We start from the raw sequence: 22,086 nt of genomic DNA, 5'->3' as shown, positions 1-22,086 counted from the left end.
GAGAAACATGTGCTAGGTTTATTGCATGCGGCAGTCTCCAAGACTTCTCCTGCTTGTGAAAGATGGCACTTTAACATTCACAAGACACTTACTCTCACATCCTGGCTGCCAGGCTGAACTGGAAAATCGGCTACAACGGTACAGAAAGAACTAGGAAGGACTGTCTGTGCTATCAAACGGCACCTCCCATAATCAGGGCCACAGAGCAGACTCACCCAAAAACTTCCCTAGCTCTGGAGTCCTGTGGATAAGACGGGGTGGGCAGCCAGGGGGAAGAGGACGGACCTCGAGAGCATCTGCAACAGCCTGTGCCATGCGCTTGGCAGCCAGGAACGCCCGTGTACGTCTGAACACGCAGCACAAGCTGCTTGCTTGACTTGGTAGCTAGTGCGTGATTATAATGTTCTCTAAAAAGAAAGGTCACTTACTCTGTGCCTGGGGAACGTTACAGATTTGACCAGGATTTTGCACTAGTTAGGTAGATATTTAACTGTACAGCTAGAAGTTAGTGAGCAGCATTTATCAGCAAACCTGATCTATGGTGAGCTAATTGCTTTGACATGGGATTGGAAATCAAGTGGAAAATTAAGACTGGGAGCTTTTAGAAGATCTCATCTTACATAATTTTTATTCTGGTAAATGTAAAAAAGAGAAAAAAAATTAATTGCATTCCTCCTCGCTTTTGCCTTTGGTAGCTCTCAAATACTGGTGAAGGTTTGATGTGGGACAGAGAGATGTCAAGTCTAACTCTTCTCCTAAGCGGGAGGTGACATTTTCAGCTACTGTTTCTGTCGTGTTGGAGGGTGGCAGAAGGTTCCTTGCTTTAGACACCGCTCTTCCCTGTCGACCCTTCTCCTGCGGGGATGTTTGCTTGCGGCCCCGATGGAGGGCTTGTGCTTTATTTTGCTTCTCACGTGAAAAGGAGATTTGAGAAAAATGATTACGATGTGAAATATTCATATGTCATTGGAGGAAAAATCTTTTTATGTTATTGTACTCATCATGTTTTTCTTTGTCTCATTTTTCAGTCATGCCAAGCTGACCTTGTGAAGGACAACGGTCACAAGTATTTCCTTTCAGTTCTGGCAGATCCTTATATGCCAGTAAGGACAAGTCATCTTTATTCAGACTCTTCTAGCATTTGCTTAGCTTGTCTTAGCTTATCTGTTGCTGTTCTGATGCAGTTGGTGCTAACGTAGGACTGCCTCCCACCTCCATCTCCTGTGACACCCACTGCTTTACTGGAGAGAGTCATTGCTGAGCTGTGGAGTCAGTGACCAGGGGAGTTAAATATGCTCCTGCCAGGTTGTGTGATAGAGACAGCCGAACCAAACAAGAATTTGCAAACTTGTTTGAAGTTATATAAGTGCAGATTACTCAGTGGTGATGATGGGAGCTGGGGGCTCCTGGGGGCTGGGTGCAGAGGCAGTCTAATTGCGCTGCAACTTTCATAATTCCCTCTGCAAAAGTTTTTTGTGATTTCCTGCGATAGGTATTTGTATGCCTCCTCCAGAGCAATATATGGAGGCTGGTTGGGAGGATCGTATTGGCAGTCTGATGAAGTGTCTCAGGTGTAACTAGTGACAGAACTGGATGACAAGAAAATTCTAGCTTTCTTTCCCTTCTTGTTCTTCCAATGTGATACAAACTGCATTTAGAATAATCTCATGTTTCAGAAAGCAAGGGATGTAGTTGTTCTCTGACCTGTTTTCTAGATAACAATTAGTTGTATATTGTTTTAAGGCTGAACACAGGACAATGACGGCTTTTATCCTGGCTGTAATTGTTAACAACTACAACACTGGACAGGTGAGTCCCAACATCCTTTTTCCTTTTGTTCTCTCCTACCTCTTCTCTGCATTTTGCCTTTGCTTTGATAAAAGTCCTGGCTTGCATTAAAGCACAACCTTAAACTGGAAAACTGAAATAGAAGATTGCTTTACATTATTTTGGTGTGGATTAAAAGAAAAATTGACCTGGAGGTGTGACAAACACATTATGTACCTGACACCTGGAAGTGGAGGTTAAGGACACAAGTCACTCAACAACTACCCCTCCAGGCAGTGTACTGACGTGCTATTAAAGAAATAGTGCCTAGTTTCTGTCAAGTGGAAACTTGATGGCTGTGATAAAGTTCTTGGGAAGGGTATGTGGAATGAGCCATAAACCTTGGGGCTCTGACAGGTGCAAGGAGTATTTCCAATGAGGAAAAAACAGGCTTTATGTGCTACAGGAAGCATTGCTAGTGTTCAACTATTTAACTAGCTATAGCAGCACATAGTTGACCTTCCCTTCATGCTGCTTCCAAATAGTATTTGGTAACAAAATAAGTATATAACCACTGAATAATTATTTTCTCTTGATTTCCTGTCTGTTTCAGAAATAATCTTCTTTTTTGATGATGAGGTGGGAAGCTGTCATCCAAAATAAATTGCATTGATTTGTGTTTTAGGAAGCTTGCCTTCAAGGAAACCTGATTGCTATTTGCCTGGAGCAGTTAAATGATCCACATCCTCTTCTGCGTCAGTGGGTGGCCATTTGTTTAGGACGTATTTGGCAGAACTTTGACTCAGCCAGGTGGTGTGGTGTGAGAGATAGCGCTCATGAGAAGCTCTACAGTCTCCTCTCGGATCCAATCCCAGAGGTAAAAATCCAACTTTTTAAGTAAACGCCAGTTGAATTGTCAGAATTGTGGCAGAGGGCTACAGAAATACTTAAAAAAAGCAGGGTCTTCAAGAGCTTTACAATTGTGTCTGGTTCAAAGAAAGATCTTATTGCTGTTTCTTCAAGGTGGTGCAAATCATACAAGCCCGCAAGAGAAGTAACCAAAGAAATGCAGGGGAGTTCATACAGCCCAAAAGCCCTGGAATCTTGGCACCAGAGTTAGGAAACACCATGTTTTTACTTACTTGCATATCAGAAGCTTGTTAAAAACATGGTCTCAAAACTCACTGTGCGTTCTAAAACACCTTCTAGTCTTTTTGTCCAAGTACAAAAACTGTTCTTCTCCTGGTATGTGTGAAAATACATCTTTAATTGAATGTGTTTTACCTTTGTGACAAACTGTCCAAGAGAGAAGCAATTCTTGTGCAGAACTCGGCTATGATTGACAGAGCCTGTCAGACCCCAGTGAAATTACATCGTGTGTGGGAGAAGTAAGCATGGAGATAAACACCATTGCTAATGTGCAGTGATTAAAGATTGGATTCTCCTTTACATTCAGCCTTTCTTCCTGCATCCTCCACCTCTTTTCTCAGGCCCCATATTTCCCCCATTTTATAAGCAGTATTTGTGTGAAGGATGAGTTGACTGCCCTTAACGGCACACCCGTGCTTCTTTTTGAGAAGCTGGAGTGAGTGTTTCTACTTTGTGAAACCCATCCTGCAGTTGCTGATTGCACTGTATCCCCACTGTTTGTAGGCTCTGCCAAGGCTAGCTGTAAGATTACCAAGCCATCTGATCCCTCTGTTCTTTGTGTAATCTGGCAAAGTTTACCCTGATTAGAGCTGCTGTCTCTTCTCCTTTTCTTTTTTCCATCATCTTCTACCTTTCTCTAAGCCCTTATCTGAAGACTGTAGTTCAGCACTCTATTGTTAAAGAGATTCACATCCCAGCAGTGACTCCCTGTGTACCTTATTCCTGTTAATTAATATTCTAGGCAACGTCAACTGGAAACATCACCCATGGGAAGGTCACTGAGTATTCTGGGAAATTAAATATACTCCTGCACCTGTGAATACTTAAAACTCAGTGCTTTGCTGAATCTGTTTTGCTGTTTACTCTCCATGGGCTTCCCTTTAACCCTCACTATTTACCTGACACAGTGGTCCGGGTTTCCAGAGATGCCATTTTGGGAGATAAAAAAATCCCACTGGCAAACTTCAGGCTGGAAACAAGAGGAAAATAATAATGAATGCTTGTGTCTCACAGGTTCGCTGTGCTGCAGTCTTTGCACTGGGAACATTTGTGGGCAACTCAGCTGAACGGACCGATCACTCCACCACCATCGATCACAATGTAGCTATGATGTTGGCCCAGCTCATCAACGATGGGAGCCCCATGGTTAGAAAGGTACAGAAAGGCTGGCGGTACAGAAGTTTGGATTCATGCTGATGAGCTCTGCACTGTGCCTAATCAGAGAGTGCATTATTTAATAGACTTTTCAATGAAATTGACTCATTTGGAAGTATCTGTTTCATCATGAAGTCTTTTAACTTCAGTTCCTGCCAAGAAGCAATAGGCACAAATGACAACACCAGTGAAAACAGCAGCATGAACCTGCTGCTGCGGCTGAAGGCTCAGCACTGAGCCTTACACTTCACGTTCAGGGTGGCATGTGCAGTAGTGTTCTGGGATGCTGTTTTATCCACTTACCCTTTTTCAGTGCACATGTTACAACATTTCATTTACTCTGCAATATAAGGAGCCTGCTGACAGGAATAATACAAGTAAAGTGTAGTATGTCATTGTGTCCACGTGTTGACAAGATTGTTGTTCAGATCAAAATGTTTCTGCTCTTTAACACTGGACCTCTGATCTAGCTCATGTATTCCACTAAACAAATATCTGAAATAGGAGTAACAATCTCAGGATTTTGTGGGAATTTTTATATTCCCCCCCTTTTTTTCTTTTAATTTAAAAGAGAATGCAAAGACAGGGATAAGGAAGGAGAGCAATTACACTGAAGTCTTTTCCAGGTGCACAAAACACTGAGAATTCTTGCTGGGCTACCCTTCTACTAATGCTCTTCCGTTGATTAGTGTTTTGATTCAAATATTTTACATTACAGGATCTCAGGTTTTACATAAATTAGTAATGTGTTGCTAGAAACATTGAGTATGGGCTAGTCCTAGGGGAGGGAGTAAGAGTGCTGTGGAGGGAACAGGAGAGCTCTGTTCAGTAAAAAGATCTTGCTGCTTTTAGAAACCACAAGGGCGGATGACAGACAAAGTAGTTCTTCAAGTTTTGGAGAATTGCAGTTTCTGATGCACCATTGTACATCAATAGTACATTAAATAGTTTTTGACATTCTGGATTGTTCTTGATGGGTGTACTTAGGTGTCCTAATGCTTGTGTTTACTTAACTGGAACATCAATACCCCGACAGTTGTCACCAGCATTGTGAGGATTAATTTTTGTTGTCTCGTTCTAGCATTTAATCAGTTTAATTCAAGAGAGAAATGCATGTCACACTATATGCTCTTTGGGATTCATAAATCTCTCTTTTGGAGATTAGTCCCCTGAACAGAGAACAGCAACCGAAGCCAGCTCCCCAGCTCTCCTGTTTGCTGTTTCCAAGTGCCTAGCAAGCAGTACCTGACTGAGGGTCTGAACTTCACCTGCTCTACCCTCCCCACCCCAGTAATTTTCTCAAGTTGCAGCTATGAGAATGAACAGACTGATGGTCCCTTGCAGGTGGGCAGCACCGTTCTCATGTTAGCTGCTGTCATGGTTTAACCCCAGCCAGCAACTAAGCACCGTGCAGCCACTCACTCGCTCCCCCCGCCATCCAGTGGTACGGGGGAGAGAATCAGAAGGAAAAAGGTAAAACCCGAGGGTTGGGATAAGAACAGTTTAATAGAACAGAAAGGAAGAAACTAATAATGATAATAATCACAATAATAAAATGACAATAGTAATAAAAGGATTGGAATATACAAAACAAGTGATGTACAATGTAATTGCTCACCACTCGCCGACCAATGCCCAGTTAGTTCCTGAGTAGCACTCCCCCCAGGCCAACTCCCCCCAGTTTATATACTGGGCATGATGTCACATGGTCTGGAATACCCCTTTGGCCAGTTTGGGTCAGCTGTCCTGGCTGTGTCCCTTCCAACTTCTTGTGCCCCTCCAGCCTTCTTGCTGGCTGGGCATGAGCAGCTGAGAAATCCTTGACTTAGTCTAAACACTACTTAGCAACAACTGAAAACATCAGTGTTATCGACATTCTTCTCATACTGAACCCAAAACATAGCACTGTACCAGCTACTAGGGAGACAATTAACTCTATCCCAGCCGAAACCAGGACAGCTGCTGACATTGCAGGTCAGGGCGAGACACTGCGGTTCAGCATGGGATTCGAACACCAAGGCTCTTTGTGGAAGAGCTGAGCCATGTCCCCAGGGGCCTCTTGTCAAATTCTGTTTTCTTCAGCTCAGAGCGAAGATAGGGCACGCTGTAGGACAAGAGCTCCGCTCCATGCATACATGTGCTGCACAGGGAGAGAGGGTCAGGCTGTGCCACAGAGGGCCGAGGACACCGATCCTCGGCACAGCTCGTTGCTGCTCTGCAGGAAACACGCGCTTCTTGTGGGTGAGACTGCTGCACGCACAGGAGCAGAGGGAGCTGGGGGTTAGTCGCCAGTTCAGTACTTTCTGTAACACTGCATCAGTTTGACAGTATTGGGCAGAATCAAAGAGCAGCGGTAGCCTGTTCATGTATAGACTTGTGGAGAATTAGATTTGAAATTGAGTGCTCTGGCTTTCTTCAGTTCATCCCTGTAAAGCAAAGGGAAAATTATTAGCCTGGATGGCCACCCAATAATGTCAACAATAATGACCACATTGTTCTGTGTTTCCCTTTGGTCTATTGTTTCTGACCTATGTGACCGTGAAATACCTTTCTTCTGCTCTTTCCACAGGAGCTGGTGGTGGCTTTAAGTCACCTGGTGGTTCAGTATGAGAGCAACTTCTGCACCGTCGCCTTGCAGTTCATGGAAGAAGAGAAGAACTACCCTCTCCCTTCTCCAGCTGCCACAGGTAGGTGTTTTGTGTTTGTGTGGGTAGGAAACATGTAGCCTAAAAGTGCTTGGGAACTTTCATTTAAGGAATTTGCCCAACACAATGAAATTCTTGCTGGTGGTGATTTACCAAACAGCACCATTGCTACAAAGTTGAGCGGCATGGTGGGTAGCTCTAATGCCTGTTTAGCACCATAATATATTGCACTGGAGAAATGGATCCTCTGCCGAGTCTCCATCTAAAACACAGCTATAGCTCACCAGCAAGTTGTAGAGACTGAACACCCTGTCAAATTCAAAGGGGTTCCCTTCAGATCAAGACTGAAGTATATTTGTCAAGGCAGTACACAGGCTTACCAGACTTCTTTCCCCCCCGCCACCTCAAATTACACCAGAAACTTCAGTGTCATGTTGACCTAATGAGAAGCCTCACCAGACAACAACGAACCAACTATACTCCTTGCTCTGCAAAGCACCAGACAAGAAGCAGTGAAGAACTTTATGCTCTGTGCCTCCTGTCCCATCCCTTTTGTTGTGTCTTTTGCTTTATGTGAGGAATGAAAAACCCTAGTGAAATTCTTGCTAACCTCATATTTTCTTTAGATGTCAAGTACATTGGAAATACTGAAGGATAATGGGACAGTTGCAGCGGAGACTTGGAGACAAGAGCATGTGCTGTCTCTGCAATGAGTAGTTTAATCTCCCTATTGTCTGAATAAATAAATCATATCAGAAAATAAGCTTTTCCCCATTTGTCCTTTTTGCTGCAGGAAATAAACATTACATGCAGTTTATATAGTGCTTTTCCTTATCCAAAATAATCCTGAAGTATTTATAAGCAGGATGCACTGGAAGCATTGGCCCCACCACCGTAATGCAGCCACTTCTGCAGTGAAATAATAGCTCTTCTGAAGCCACGGTACTGTGTGCGTATTTAGGAACAAAAATGAGAAAGTTTGAAAAATTATAAGAATCCAGGTCCTGGGTGAAATGTGAGTTGAAACCAGGCCTGAAATTTGGTCAGGAAATCAGAATTTTCCTAAATCTCTATAATGAGAAAATTTACCGCATTTTTAATGAGCAGACGCAGACAGAAGCCTGTAATTGCTGCCTACTAAATGGTGTCCGCTGTAGCAGCATGTGCTAGCACAATGTCTAGGCAGTGGCCAAGCATCGACCTGGTCTGCAGGCACTGGCAAGGCTCAACTCACCTGCTTTTATTGGATGTAACAAAATCACAGCTTAAACTGTAGACACACATGGTCCTTGCTGATAATGTGCACAGAGGATCTTTCGTCATACCTCATTCTGGTTTAGCCTAAGGGGCAATGATCCCTTTGGTTACATCTCTAATGGCTAAATCTTGCATCCACAGAGGGTGGGAGTTTGACACCAGTGCGAGATGGTCCGTGTACACCGAGGCTGCGGTCTGTCAGCTCTTATGGGAACATCCGAGCAGTTACCACAGCTAGGAACCTGAACAAGTCCTTGCAGAACCTCAGCCTGAATGAAGAATGTAAGAGATTTCAAAATTCTTTGATTTTTCTTTACCTTCTCTTTATCCCCCTCTTGCAAGCTAAGAAATACCATGTGCAAGACAACATGAGCTGAAACCAAAACTTTAGCCCAGATTATCCAGCTGCCAGCTCCAAGGGCTGAGATGAGAAGCCCCCTAATAATTAGTTTCAATTTTCTGGTCATTAGTATTGATTTTTCTGAGTATTTGGTGGGGACCAAAAAGGTACCTTCCAACTTCTTAACATATATGGATTTTTAACTGAATCTTTTCTGACCCCTTGATGCTTACTCCGTATTTAAACATTCAGTATTTAAAAGGGGATGTTGTGGATTTGCCTACACCTTCGTTGAGTGTTGCAGGATTTAGAAAAGGCTGTTATGCCTGGGTAAAAATTGTTCTCTCACCAGTTCTTGTTTCGGCATCTACCCTCTTTTATTTTGGCAGCTGGAAGCTCTGTTGCATTTTCTCCTGGGAATCTCAGCACCAGCAGCAGTGCCAGCAGCACCTTGGGCAGCCCTGAGAACGAAGAGTATATCCTGTCATTTGAGACTATTGACAAGATGAGACGAGTCAGCTCTTACTCTTCTCTGAATTCACTAATAGGTGAGTTAACACTCTCCTCCCTTCCTTTGGTGTCGCCTTTCTTCACATGCTTGCTCTAGCTTTTGTGGAAAGTTTGGATCTTAGCTTCTGCTAGATCTTACTCCAGCAAAATTTCTCGTAACAGTAGAAATGCTATTCTTGTATTTGGTTAGGCTAATGCAGAGCAGAGTCATTTCTGCAGTGATGGAGAGGCTGGAAGTGAGAGCTGTTGGCTCCAGCTGTAAGCTTCACCATGATGGACAACAGTCCTGTTAGAAATTTAAGCACAAAAAAGTGGCATATACAGGAATTTCACATCCACTGCAGTTTCGTGGGCTTGAGAATGAAAGCGAGGACTCCCCATCCCATGGACTTAGCAGCTGGGCACACTGGCACTAACTGCTTCCCCTGGTTATTTTTTACATGGGTTGTGTTTCTGTACAGCACAGCCACTTTATTGTGTTACTTATCCAAGGAAGCCTTACCTAGCTAATTTCCTATGCAGGTTTGTATGTACGTTGTTAAAGTAGGACTTAAAAAGGAAGGAGTCCCAGGCTGTGTATTAAAAGCAAAAAGACTGACTGTTTCATAGAAATGTGCTTTTGTGCAAAAAGTTTCATGGCTGATCCTGCTGCCTCCAATTCCATCTCCATTATTTCCTCCTGGATAAGGAGCTCTAGCATCACGAACAGCACTGAACTTTTTACCACCACTCAACAGTCCCTTTCTCTCCTGGCATCTGACTCTCTGGGTAATGTACAGAACTCTGCAGAGTCAAGTTCTATATAACACAGAAGGAAGGGAAATTTTACTTGTATTTATGCAGTGCATGGCTGATTTCCATGTAATGGATTATTTGCATTTCTTTTATAGAACAAAACTGGAATGTTTGTATTAAGCTAGTTCAACTCGGTTGCTTTTCAAGTAACTTTTGCAGTCATGTCTGACTGCAACAATAGCCTTGCTTTAAACTAGCTGTAGTTTTTCATATAATCTAAACCAACTGGGGATGATAACATGGACAACATGCAGAAGGATCTAGCTTTTGGAATGGCCTCCTTCCAGGGAGCAGGGATGGCAGCATGCAGCAGAGAAGTGCTGCGGGAAGTCTCTATTTTCTTTGTAATCAGTAAATGTGCCCATATTTTTCTAGCCTTCAAAAAATCAGTGAAAAAAAGACTGGCGTAACTCAGAGGAGTCCACCTGGGTGATAGACTTGCTTTGAATGAAGAAACATTTTGCTCTATTGTGTATTTTCTGGAAGAAGTAATGATGATGTGGCTCTCCTGAGTTGAAAGATTCTGGGATTTTAATTCCTGAGCCCCTGTGGCAGTTTAAAATCATGTGTTCATTAGAAACTTAATCAATTAATTTGCTTTTGATTGTAGGTATTGAAATTAGATCTTCTTAAGCATGACAGGAATGTTAGGAAATTTCTCTCCATCTTAAGCTAGAACTTGAGTTTTCTCATTTCCACTGGTGCACACTGGCGTCTGCTTGATGGCTTGTGCGTGTCTCACAAGAGCTTTACAGTACAGTTGGAAAAGAATCTAGAGATGAGCTGGAGATGAGGGAGGGAGACCTAGGAAAACAAAAAGAGCAGTTCTCCAAAGCTTCCCTCATTCCTATTCAATCGGAAGAGCTCATATCCAGCTGGAAATGACAGAGCTTATAGAAGTGTTTAAAATTCATAACTCACACAGAATCCCATTACCTTCAGCATTTGCCTGCTGAACAGCCAGGCTTTTTTCATTTCTACTGAAGAATTACCATCTTCCAGCCTGCTCTCGCCTGCTCCCCAAGGAAAGAGTTTTCAAAATGCCATCAGCTCCAGCCACCCTCCGTAGTGCTGTGGCTGCTGCACAGCTGGCCTGGGCTCAGATTAACCCTTTTCTGTAAAGTTTTAGTGTGCAATAAAATACAGCTAGCGACTTGGGGTAACTCGGAGGGGGAGTCCACCTGGGTGACAGACTTGTCTTGACTGAAGAAATGTTTTGCTCTACTCTCTATCTTTTGGAAGAAGTAATGGTGATTTGGCTCTGCAGTAATGACTCTGCCAAATATTTGAGACAGGCAAAACAGTAAAAAGGATGCTCTGGGCACAGGGTAGACTCAGACCAAAGCAGAAATCTAGTCTGTACTAATAAAAGTAGAAATTTTCAACTGTAGTTTAATTCCATGTTCTGTACTGTGCATTCCCTAGGTTGATTCACTGGTGTTCAGGGCTTTCTTCCTCTCTTGCGATTTTAGGAACATGGTGCTAGAGGGGTTATTCGGGATCAGTCTATCCAATTCACTGCCATTGCAGCATCATACGATGTACTTCTTCCCATAAACTTGAGGAAAACCTCTCCATTCCTTCTTGTGCCATTTTAGAAACAGCTTAGCTAACTATAGGCCAAATGGCCCTGTGTAGTGCCCCCTCCCCGCCCCCCCCCAAATGCAACGTGTACTTATAGTCTAGGTGTGCTGTTTTCTGGCAGATTGTTCCTTGGCCAGACAGTCCTGTTACCAGAAGAGACATTTATGTCTGGCTCACGTTTTCAAGCTGGCAAGAGGCAGTTTTTGGTTAGTCAACAAAGACATCAGTTTGGACGGGAAGCTGAGCCTTGCTGCTTTTTCCATACAACTAGTCATTAATCTTGGTGTCCTGGAAATTTTTAGTTTAGTTTAATTTTAAGATGGGAAAAGGGAGGAAATTAAGACGGGGGTTTTGCATACCTTGAGGCTGATTATCCATATCCAAACTGTGCGATTAAAGTCTTTGTCCTACAGAGAGCATAGCTGGAAAGATTATATTAAGGAATGATCAAAGGAGGAGGAAAATAAATCTTGGAGCGATGAGATGCTGGGGAATAGTTCTCTTTTCCAGCAGGAAAGGCTGGGGGCAGAAAACTATTTGCCATGTCACAGGATCTGTCCTGAAGAGCCGTCTCAACGTAGCACTTAGAGCGGGAGGTTACTGCAGTGAGGATGAGGAGAGCAAGAGATGTAGGTGGACAGTGAGCCCCAGCAAATGAGAGAGGGAGTGCTGGGACAGGTAGAGCCTCCTTCTCTATCACTACGCAATATATTTAAATGCACGGACGTAATAAGAAGTAACTGGTCAACAAGCAGTATTTATAAATACTAACTTGCATAGTAGCAAAATACAGGGATCTGAGTGGTTTTGGGAAATGGAAGCTTGATGTAGAGGCTGGTTGTAGTGGGCTGCTTTCATGTTGGCTATGACAGCCGTGGTCCAGGGGAACATACTTTTTCCTAACAAGCTGTTTCTGGTTTCTTTTGAAACGTGCAAAAGCTCATGCCTTGCCATTTGAATCGCCATCAGGGGTTGTAGTGCGCAGGAACCCCTTTCCATGGCCCCATGCAAAGAGACCACCTTGCAGACTGTCAGGTCTGTGCAAGAAATGCTGATTTGCTGCTCCTGTAGGGAACAGGCTGCTGTCTGCATTTGTCGAAGTAGAGTTCAGAGAGTAATCAGGATTTCGGATGTTCTCTTCATCCGAGTAGCTCTCACAGGACCTTCTGTGTCACTCACGGGAAGAGGAGAGACTTGCGGGATACACATTTACAAAGCAGGTGGGATTAGCGTTAATGGGAAGCAGATGCCCCAGTCCTCGGGTACCGTTCAGTCTGAAATATTTCAGCTGTATGTTTCATTGCGTGCCAGTCCGAAAGTTGCCTTTCCCTGCAGGCGGGATGTGCAGGCGCAGGAGAGGAGAGCTGTCTGTGGTCCAAGGCGTGCAGCAGTGCCGGTTCAGCCATTGGTCAGTTTTTGCTGCTGTGTTGGGTGGGGAGTGGACTGCACCTTCTTCTGGAGATCAAGGCTTAAAATCACTGCGGTGATTTTTACAAGGGATTAGAGAGAAACCCTGTCAAAGCCTGGCAAATCAAAAAGAATGAATAAAAACATTAGCATTCGTTTTTGCATCCAGCGTGGTTCTACCCTTCGTGTACTCGCTGACCTGGCAGCAGGACCTCAGCCAGGTCCCTTCCTCAGGGCCATTGCATGATGCTTGCTGTTAAATTGAACTAGGAGTTATGCATATGCAAAGAAAATCAAAGTCGTCAGTAAAGGCAGGCAATTTATTTTTGACATTCTTAGCAGAGAGGAATCATTTTGTAAACGTAAATCTATACTGCAAGGTCCATTTAGCTGGCTTTGAATCAGTCTGACTAATTACAGAGCTGTCTGCTTAGATTAACACCCCGTCCCCCTTGCTCGGCTCTTTGTTTGCATCTCATGGATATTTTTTGCATTTTACTCCATTACACGAAATCAAGCTGCTGTTCCTCCTGCCACCTCTGCTGCCTTCCATTATCCCACTGCCTCGGTGCTCAGGTTTTTACAAGGAGCTATGTCAGATGTGTCACTCGATTGAATCAGTGCAATGAACAACACTAACATGGGCGGGGGGAGGATGGCAGAAGAAAGGACCAGTCCTTCAAGCACCAGCTCTGAGCCTGAGATGCCTTTGTAGAAATTCCCTCTGTTCTTTTCAAAGGCTGCCGAATGAATGAGGAATTGCACTGGTGCAGTTCTGTTTTAAATTTGTTTTTTCATGATGCTTAGATGTATAAAAAATGTTGGGTTTTTTTTCTTCATGACTGCGTCATGAATGAGGTGGTTATCAGAGACGCTGGAAAATCTGATGGGTACCCTCTCGCTCTCCCTTTCTCTCCCGTTCCTTTTACTGTCTTTCAAGGGCTTTAAAAGAAATCAAGCCATTCGGATTTCCCAGCGGTCCTTATGTAACTTCTGCACAGGACCGAATGTAGAGGGTAGAGCTCTGAGCAGACCTCAGACTACATTACCTGGCTAGCTGCTTCAGTGGCTGGGGCTTTTTTTACTCCCACAGCTCGTAGCACTTTGTCTCTCTCCCCGTCTTGTTCTTTATCCTTCCCCCTCCCCTTTTCCTTTCCCTGGTGATAGAAGCTTCCAGGATGAACATGGCAATGGCAAAAATAAAACCTAAATGGTCAGAAGCCTGGAGAAGACAGACAAGCATTGTATCACCACCCTTTATGGTTGGGAGGCCTAACCCTCTTCTTCTGAGAGAAGACTTACTTTATTGTGTATTGACATTTTCTTTATTTAAACATAGATAAAGAGTTTCTGAAAAAGACGATGACTTTTGCCTATTATGACCAAAGCCAAAACCTGAACTTGGATCTGCACCATTCAGTTCTGCTCAACTCATGCATGCTGTACTCAGGCGTTCCTTGATTTTGTCCACTTTGTGTTCTGTCCTCAGCTGGCATAAACCAAATATCACGTATCAGTGCCCTTTGACTCTATTGTATCTTGACAGTTGTTATTGCTTTCTCTGATTATCAACTTCTTCATTTTTCCTGGGTGAATTTAACATTGTTGTATCTTTGTCAGGCCCTGTATCTTCCCTGTCTTGGAAAGGTTAAGACCAGCGATAGGAGTCTGTTGTATAGGTAGCCCCCAGCAAATGGACAGCACTGGCCAAGTGGTACTATCATAAATATTTGTGAGATTTCTGCCTGAAACTCTGTACACAGATGCCACTTGGAAAATCCTTTGGATGTCAGCTGAGTAAGAGACCCTTTTCTTCTCAGATCAAATGAGAGGATGGAGTTAGGTTATTGCCTTTGCATTTTGCAGAATGCTTTCTCACATGCTGGGGAATTTTTCTGGCAGAAGAAAGATTCCCTTGGCTAACACAGACAAGCATATGAAGTGCAGCGTGCATACTCCTGAAGTTCATTATCGTGCGCTACTTGCCTTCTTCAGCCAGAGTTCAAAGCTGGACTGTCCAGGTCTATTTTCTGTTGATTTGGGTATCAGGCTTAGCAGCTATGCAAGGTGAGAAGCTACTTGTTGACCAAGGAACCCTTTCTTCCTAACTTAACACTTTATATTTAGATGCCTCCAGAAACATGAAAGGAAATGCAGCAACAGCTTGATCTGTCATTTACCATTGATTGTGACTCATCTGAAATCCTTATTTTAGTTCCTTTTTTTTGTTAGTGCAGCCACTTTAATATTGTCCAAATGGCTCAACTCCCAAACAACAGTGTTACAATTATTAGACATTGTGAGGGTTAGAAGAAAGAATAACAAATTAAAGATGCACCTAAAAGCAGCAAAATAAAATGTTCACAGAATTTTGTCAGTTGTTGCAAATGCTTATTAATTTGATTTGTACTTCGAATCTGTCAGTCCCTTCTGCTGAAATACCAAACGGCAGATACTCTCATTAAAAGCAAATTGGCAATTGAGGAATTGATACAAATGTCAATAGGAAAGACTGAGTTAGACTTACTGCTTCGCAAAGGTACGGGTCCTAAAGCTTCCTTTTTAACATTTAGATGTTTAGTAAACTTGTAGAATATATAAACCCCTGAACATTCAAGCTGAGTATTAATGCTTAAAGCATCAATAAAAATAACCATAAAACTATAAGCCAGTAACTGTGGGTTTTATACTGTTTAGTGTTTTAGCTCAGGAAATCCAAAGACATTATCCATTTGGCCTTTTCACATTGTTTCAGGAGCCTAGAAAACTAGCAGTTTGACTGAAGCTTATTTAGGTAGTCTAATTTATTTTGCTTTCTCCCACTTTCATTTTACAAGCCCTTGCAGAGTTCACAAAGACAGACAAAATGGAGACAAAATGCCCCTGTAGGGTGTTTTTGAGCTCTTCTCTTGATGTTTTCTTAGATGCCGTTGTGATGTTTGGAGTTCTAATGAATTTTCTCACATAAGATCAAAGAGTTTGAGTTGATGGATTGTCATGTGCTGTGGGGCTGTGTTTTTTATTTTTATTTTTTTTATTATTATTTCAGGTGTGAGTTTCAACAGTGTTTATACCCAAATTTGGAGAGTACTCCTTCACCTAGCTGCCGACCCCTATCCTGATGTCTCTGACTTGGCTATGAAAGTTCTCAACAGTATTGCCTACAAGGTATGCCCTTCTGTGTTCGTGTGTGTCTGTGAGGTTTCTGTATGTTAATTTTTTTCATGCTGAGACAGAGCGTAGGCAGACTGAACTGAATAGGTCCGTTGGAGGGCTCTGCCTAGTTCAGTCTGGATCTGTTGCAGAAGGAGCTTTTAATGTTTCCAGATGATAAACACTCATATGAGCTCTCGATCAGGTAAAATAAATGAATGGGGGAGGGCCTGGGATTGTTTTAGGATATAAATTAGGTACAGACCTTAGACAGTAGGTCTTGTTTAGAAGTCTACTTATCTAGATCAGCCCCTGGGAGAAACCTTAAATATACTTCATTAAATTATCCGTTTGCAAACTGATTTAGATTATGCAAGTGGGACTGGCCTGCAGACTGAAGCCACAACGGCTCTCCAATCCAGGTGAACTAGTACATGTGAGTCAGCATGCAGACACCCCTGCCACTACTCACCTCTTCAACCCAGGCCTAATCCGCCTAAACCACCATCCTCATCACATTTCATCCTCCAAGGGTGACAAGATGTCCCTGGAGGCTGCCGTCACTGCTGATTCAGAATTGCCAGCTTGGGGAGCTGTAGAAGCACCCTCACCTTCCACCTGAAACAAAGCACCAGGCCACCCCAGAACATCTTCTCACCAACTGCCTTTCTCCTTCTGCCCTGGTCGGTGGTGTCAGAAAGCTGTCTGAACGCAGTCCTTCCCACGTGCTTTCTATTTGCTCTAGCATCCAGACCATGAGCCATTGCAATGCAAGATGACGTCTCTTACTGATGATTTCCAGTGAATAATCCTAAATCTTCAGACTTAGGCTTCTAAGCTAAAGTTGCAGTAAGAGATGCCAGCATTGTGCACTACCATTTTAATGCCTTAGAGATTTCTTGCTTTTAAATCTGATTTTCTATTGAGAAACTAGTTACTTATTTGAACTCTTATGTGTTTTAAGTATACATGTCAGTGAGTGGTAAAATCTGGGTTTCGGGATAGAGAATTATTTTGCCAGCGGGGACAATGAGGTCACCCTTCCCTGATGGTACGTACGGGTGTACAACAAATTACTGTCAGGCTGGAGATGCCAAACTAAGGTGAATAAGAAAGGGAAAAGGTTAAAGATTTCCCTCTCTCTGCTCTAGACACATGAAACTATTTCAGTTTTGTATTTTGGAAGGCTCTTTGCAGAATGAAATCTTACTCCTACTGTGGAATTAAAAGGGATATAAAGAGGAAACAGATCTGCTTTTCCAGTCTTAAATATTTTTTCAGGACTTACTCTCTTGCTAGTGGAAAGAGATGTGTCAATATTAATACAGATGCTGCTGTGCCCTGCAGATGTCTTCACTAGCACTGCTATGGGTCTGCTTAGCCAGCAGGAATTTTGATCGTTATGTTGTGATATCCATAGTGAATGTTACGACTGGTTTGGTAAATTCTGTGTTGATTCTGACAAGTTTGGACCTAAATGTCCTGGTATTGAATGGAGTCCAAAAGCTCAAGTGGGTGGGTATCATGCATCTCATGCTCTGCTTCTCGGGCAGCTGCTCTGTCCCTGGCTTTCTAAGGCAGTGGCTTTTCAAATGGTTTTGCAAAACAGTAAGAGAAGCATTCCCATTTCCAAAAATTTTTATCTGGGGATGCTTCAGTGAACAAAATGTATTTGTTCTTCTTTGCCTTAGCCATAAGATCCATAAGGAAAGTATTTAAATGCGCAGTTTGTCCAGCAGTTTGGGCAGCTGCCTATCTAGTGGGCTAACTGCTGTGCACTTTGTGATACTGTGGGCTTTGCTTTTGCCAGTACCACCTGGCTTAGGTGGCTTCTACAAAGGCTTTTTTTATTTAAAAAAAACCAAACAAACCCCAGACTAAAAAAACAACCCTATTACCAGCCCACCAAAATGGAAGTTAAGGCTTCAGATCCTGGATCATGATCTGGCCTTTATTCGTTTCATTATGGACAAAGCTCCCACTGTGAGCAGTGCTGCCAGGATTTACAGCCTGAATTCCGTGTCTCTGCTGGTGTGAACTCAGGCAGATTATAGGAGTTGTCTGATGTGTAATGCAAATTAGTAACAATTAAATTTTTGCTAACTGTATGCTGAGATCTTTCCTTGCTGCTAATGGACCTCTGTTGGACGTAAAAGGGACCAGCCTGGATGCTGCCCATGGGCCCTTTGGTCCTCCCGAGTATTTGCAAACAATGCATTCTCCATTTTGTTTGAATTTTATCATTGAATAAAAACAAAAGTTTATTTTCTTAAACAAAAATACTGCTTCAGGTGAAGTAAAGCACTTGAATATTCTAGGGATTTAATTCTTTTGTTCTAAACAATACAAAAGTCAGGGAATGAGAGGCTTCATTTTGGAACTCGGACAGCTGAAATTTTCTTACGTTAACACAACTGAACAAAACACTGCGATCTGTACGACATTGCCTGTTACTTTTGGGCTTCTTAGCTGAAGGACCTGAACAAATTAGCCATTGGCTTATACTTCTGGATGGTATCAGTGAACTGCATCTTCATTTTGGTGAACTAAATATTTAGCCTCAAAATGTTGCCAAGCTCTGTGCTTTAAGTCTTTATGATTTTTAAACGTATTTTGTACCAGGCAGGTGTTAGTCATGTAACTCAGTTGCCCTGATGGACGATCAGACAACACATTGAGAGCAGTGTGGCTGGAGAGATCAGAAGAAGTAAATGTTGCTACACCTTTTGATCCCCTGCAGTAAAACGTGGGGCCAATACTGCGAGTTCTGTGACTGCAAAAGTTCAGATTATGAGTCTGCATTTGCAAAATAGTTATTTGCAAGGCACTGCGTGAATCTAAAGCAGAATTTTTGTTTTCAAATGAGACCAGTCCTATTCAGTTTTTTTAATGAAGGCATGAATATAGATCTTTATCTACAGGAGAACTCCAGTGATCTTTAAATAGGGTGATGTCTTTCTGAGCAGCCGGTGAGTAGGTTGCACAGACGTGCATGCTTCCTGGATGTGAAATACACCATTTTATTTCATGGGCTGATTAGACATTGCTAGTTCTCACACAGATTGTGGCTGTGTTGTGATTTATATTTATGATGCAGATTGGAATGGTACAACCCTCATTCCCAGCCTGATCTTTTAAAAAATCCAAAACATGCTTTTTGCGTGGACCAAAACAAACAAAAAGGACCCAATAATCAATGTTGGCCTTTTAAGACTTTTTGAATCACAATTAATTAAGGAAAGTTTGCTTCCTCCCAGGTTGCTTCATCCAGCTGTTTTTAATGGAAGGCTTGAGGCTGAATTATTCCAGGAGTTATTCCTCCACAACATCACTCCTTGGTACAGGCTTTTCTGTGCATAAGCAAGTAATTCTGACAGTGTGTGCTTTTTTTTTTTTTTTTTTTTTTTTTTTTTAAACCTGGGGTCAATTTGCAAAATTATGAATTACTGTCTCCCCTCTTGAAAAGAGATGATTTGGCTAGCAGAGGAGCAAATCCCCAGGAAATGGGGAGCTGCTGCCTCCAGCAAAATACACTGTCATATCACTGAACTGCGGCCCTCACGCTGCTTGCTGCCTTCAGAAAAGAAATTGCTTTTTTATTTTTCCCAGGAAAAGGAAGGCTGTCTGCCATGCTCATCTCTCTGTGTACCCCTTCAACAAATTATTGTTAGTTGACCTTGTCCCTCTGCTGCGAAACTAGGTGACCTGACCCGTTTCAGGTGACAGAGACCTGACTGTGAGAATCTTAAAACTGAGCCTTCTGTGACTAATTAAAATTAGTTATGAATAATAATTTGTCACTAGTTGCTAAATTGTTTCTACTTTCTTTCCATTCTCATGGTGTGATTGTCTGTCCCCATATAGTAACTTCTGCTCACCGGAGACCCCACTGCATTCCTGAGTGATGGAGAGATGAGTGGCCTTTAGGACCTCTCCCACCCCCATATGAAAAGAAGGAAAATAACACATAAAATGAGCGTGTCTCATATGAGGAGGCTAGCTCAGGGGGCAGCCAGGCTAACCAGAGGTCGTGGCACTTGCTTTCCCAGCCGTAGCAATCTGGTGCTTGCTGCGGCGTAGGTGTGCTGTACGGTGACGGTCATCACCGCTCCCACCCTTCGGAGCCAAACAAACGATGGTCAGGAGGGCTTGAACCTGTCAAAGTGAGGGAGGTGACAACCTCGCCGGGTCGTTGGAGGAAGGGAGAAGTGGAGGTCATCTCAGGAGGCCTTTTGGCTCCTGCAAGGAGAGGGCAGGGTGTCTCCCAAGCTTGAGTGCCTCAGACTTTTGTCTGCAGGAGACACGTGTGGGCTTTGAGTGCAAAGACGGATACTCTTGTTCACGATGTTGGTTGTTGGTTCTGCCTTGTAAAGGCATTAACTTATAAAAGGCTCGTTAGCTGTCTGGGCTCCAGAAGACCATGCACGCAGGTCTTGCTTTTTGAGCGCTCTGTGTTTCAGTAGCTGCTGGTCTTAACCTTGCTTGGCTTGGGCTGGACACCACCCTAGTGTCATCACCTGAGAACCCTGCTCAGCTCTTGCACTGTGCGAGGTGGATTTTCTTAGTAGAGATGATGAAAGTCACCTTGCCTGTTGGATAGCCATATTTGTCCCTCCAGGTCTTTTACGCCAGTCTGGGGCTTCCTTTAAAAATTATTTCAATATGTGAGAAATTTCAAACAATTCACAAAAGGTGGGGTGATGTGGAAGAGGAGGAAAGGAGTCCGTAAGCAACAGAAGACTTCTCCCTTTCTAAAGGGGAGGCTCATTTGCACAGTGCGAGCAGCGTGCTCAGCCTGGGGGGAGCAGTGCGAGATGGCGATGTGGTGGTGTGTGCACTTCTCGCTGCCTTTCACCTGGCTTATGTTTGAGGCCTTCCCCAGGAGACAGAACAATAATTTCTCAGGCTCTTTCAGAAACGGGTCTTTTCTAGCTAGTGGCTGAGTGCCTGGGTACCATTTTGCAGGAGGACTGGCTGTGTTTTGTAGAGCTTAGAGCAACCCAAAGACGTAAATCCCCTGCCTTCCCCATAAGAGTGGATGTGGTGCTGCTGGAAAGGGCATCCTCTAACGAACTCCGGAAAAGCTCGTTAGGGGAGATGGAGCAGCAACAGGAGACGGTTTCAGGCAGCTGCCAGATTTACGAGGAGAGTTCTGACTCAAACATGGTATCAGGGTCAGAATGTGTCCTTGAATTATGGTTGTGGTATGAATTGCAACCCTCTGCCGTGAGGTGGGAGGGAAAGCCTGGTTGCTGAAGGGGAACGCCCGGGCTGTCTGCCGGCCCAGTGGCAGCTTGGTTCAAAGTGCTGGTACAGGTCGGAGGCCACAACCGATTTAGGGAAAAAGCTTATGTGTTAGTCAAAGCCGTTGCCCTGTAAGTAACAGCAGGGTACTTTCTGGTAAGTGTTTTCTGACTAAAAAAGTAGTAAAACCATCTTATGTGTTGGGAACTGCACAGGGGCTTTTTTTCATATACGTTTTTAAACACCCACACACGCACTGATAGAGAGCTTAACTTCAGTTAACCCCAGATGTGCAATTGTATTAGATAATAAACAACGGCGGTTGGTGTTTTGCAGTCTTGGCTGTTCAGGACTCTGCTCTGTTTTTTCTCTAGGCAACAGTAAACGCTCGCCCCCAGCGCATCCTCGACACCTCCTCGCTGACTCAGTCTGCCCCTGCCAGCCCCACCAACAAGGGCATGCACATCCATCAAGTGGGGTAAGCGCCAGCATTGCTTTCTAGCACTTTTGCTGTAGTGGGTTTAGATGCTCCCTGACAGTCACTGCTCCAGCAGCCATCCCAGTTAAGCGCACCAGACAGAGTGAACATGCTGAGGTCTCAGTAGCTTCTTGTTTTAGCGCTGGTAAGGTGTTCAGAAACAAAAGCTCTGCGAAAAGGTGCGGAGTTTCTTCCTGTTTTTCTTTTTTTTGGACAGGGTAACAAGTCACACTAATTATCTAAAGATTAATTGAAAGGAAGAGCTAACTTGCTGATTTTACCAATGCACTCTGGCCTGACCTGTGTGGTATCCAACTTTCCCATTGAAGTTTGATCTGTATTTTCTGCATCTGATAATAAAAGCCAGGGTTATCTGATGATCAACAAGAGATGCCTAAGCTGCAGGGAAATTGAGATAACGGTATGGGCGAAGCTAGGATTTGAAAATTTGATTATTTCCCAAAACCTGCTTTCCAAGAGAAAATACCGCACTTTAGATCTAGCGGTCCCATAATCAACATGCACCAGTAAGATTCAGAGTTGGAATGGAGGGCCCAGAACAGCACAGTGATGTTTTTTTAATATTTACTGATAGTATCTGT

The 22,086-nt window shown here is 43.4% G+C and overlaps 1 protein-coding gene across 3 annotated transcripts in view; it reads left to right on the top strand.

The window, feature by feature from the left end:
- Positions 1 to 22,086, top strand: part of RPTOR (regulatory associated protein of MTOR complex 1) — a 200,657-nt gene that overhangs the window by 140,825 nt on the left and 37,746 nt on the right. For 2 of the 3 annotated variants that reach the window (XM_049813115.1, XM_049813117.1), the window contains exons 14-22: positions 1,029 to 1,103; positions 1,744 to 1,809; positions 2,453 to 2,644; positions 3,931 to 4,071; positions 6,641 to 6,758; positions 8,115 to 8,255; positions 8,703 to 8,861; positions 15,659 to 15,777; positions 21,381 to 21,484. In XM_049813115.1, the coding sequence (XP_049669072.1) occupies positions 1,029 to 1,103; positions 1,744 to 1,809; positions 2,453 to 2,644; positions 3,931 to 4,071; positions 6,641 to 6,758; positions 8,115 to 8,255; positions 8,703 to 8,861; positions 15,659 to 15,777; positions 21,381 to 21,484 (1,115 nt within the window). Of the gene's footprint in view, positions 1 to 1,028; positions 1,104 to 1,743; positions 1,810 to 2,452; positions 2,645 to 3,930; positions 4,072 to 6,640; positions 6,759 to 8,114; positions 8,256 to 8,702; positions 8,862 to 15,658; positions 15,778 to 16,129; positions 16,199 to 21,380; positions 21,485 to 22,086 lie in introns of all 3 variants that reach the window. The other variant, XM_049813116.1, reaches the window with a different exon arrangement.

The sequence above is a fragment of the Accipiter gentilis genome, chromosome 10 (genome assembly GCF_929443795.1).
Source record: "Accipiter gentilis chromosome 10, bAccGen1.1, whole genome shotgun sequence".
Taxonomy (NCBI): domain Eukaryota; kingdom Metazoa; phylum Chordata; class Aves; order Accipitriformes; family Accipitridae; genus Astur; species Astur gentilis.
This window is presented reverse-complemented; position numbering and strand designations above follow the sequence as displayed.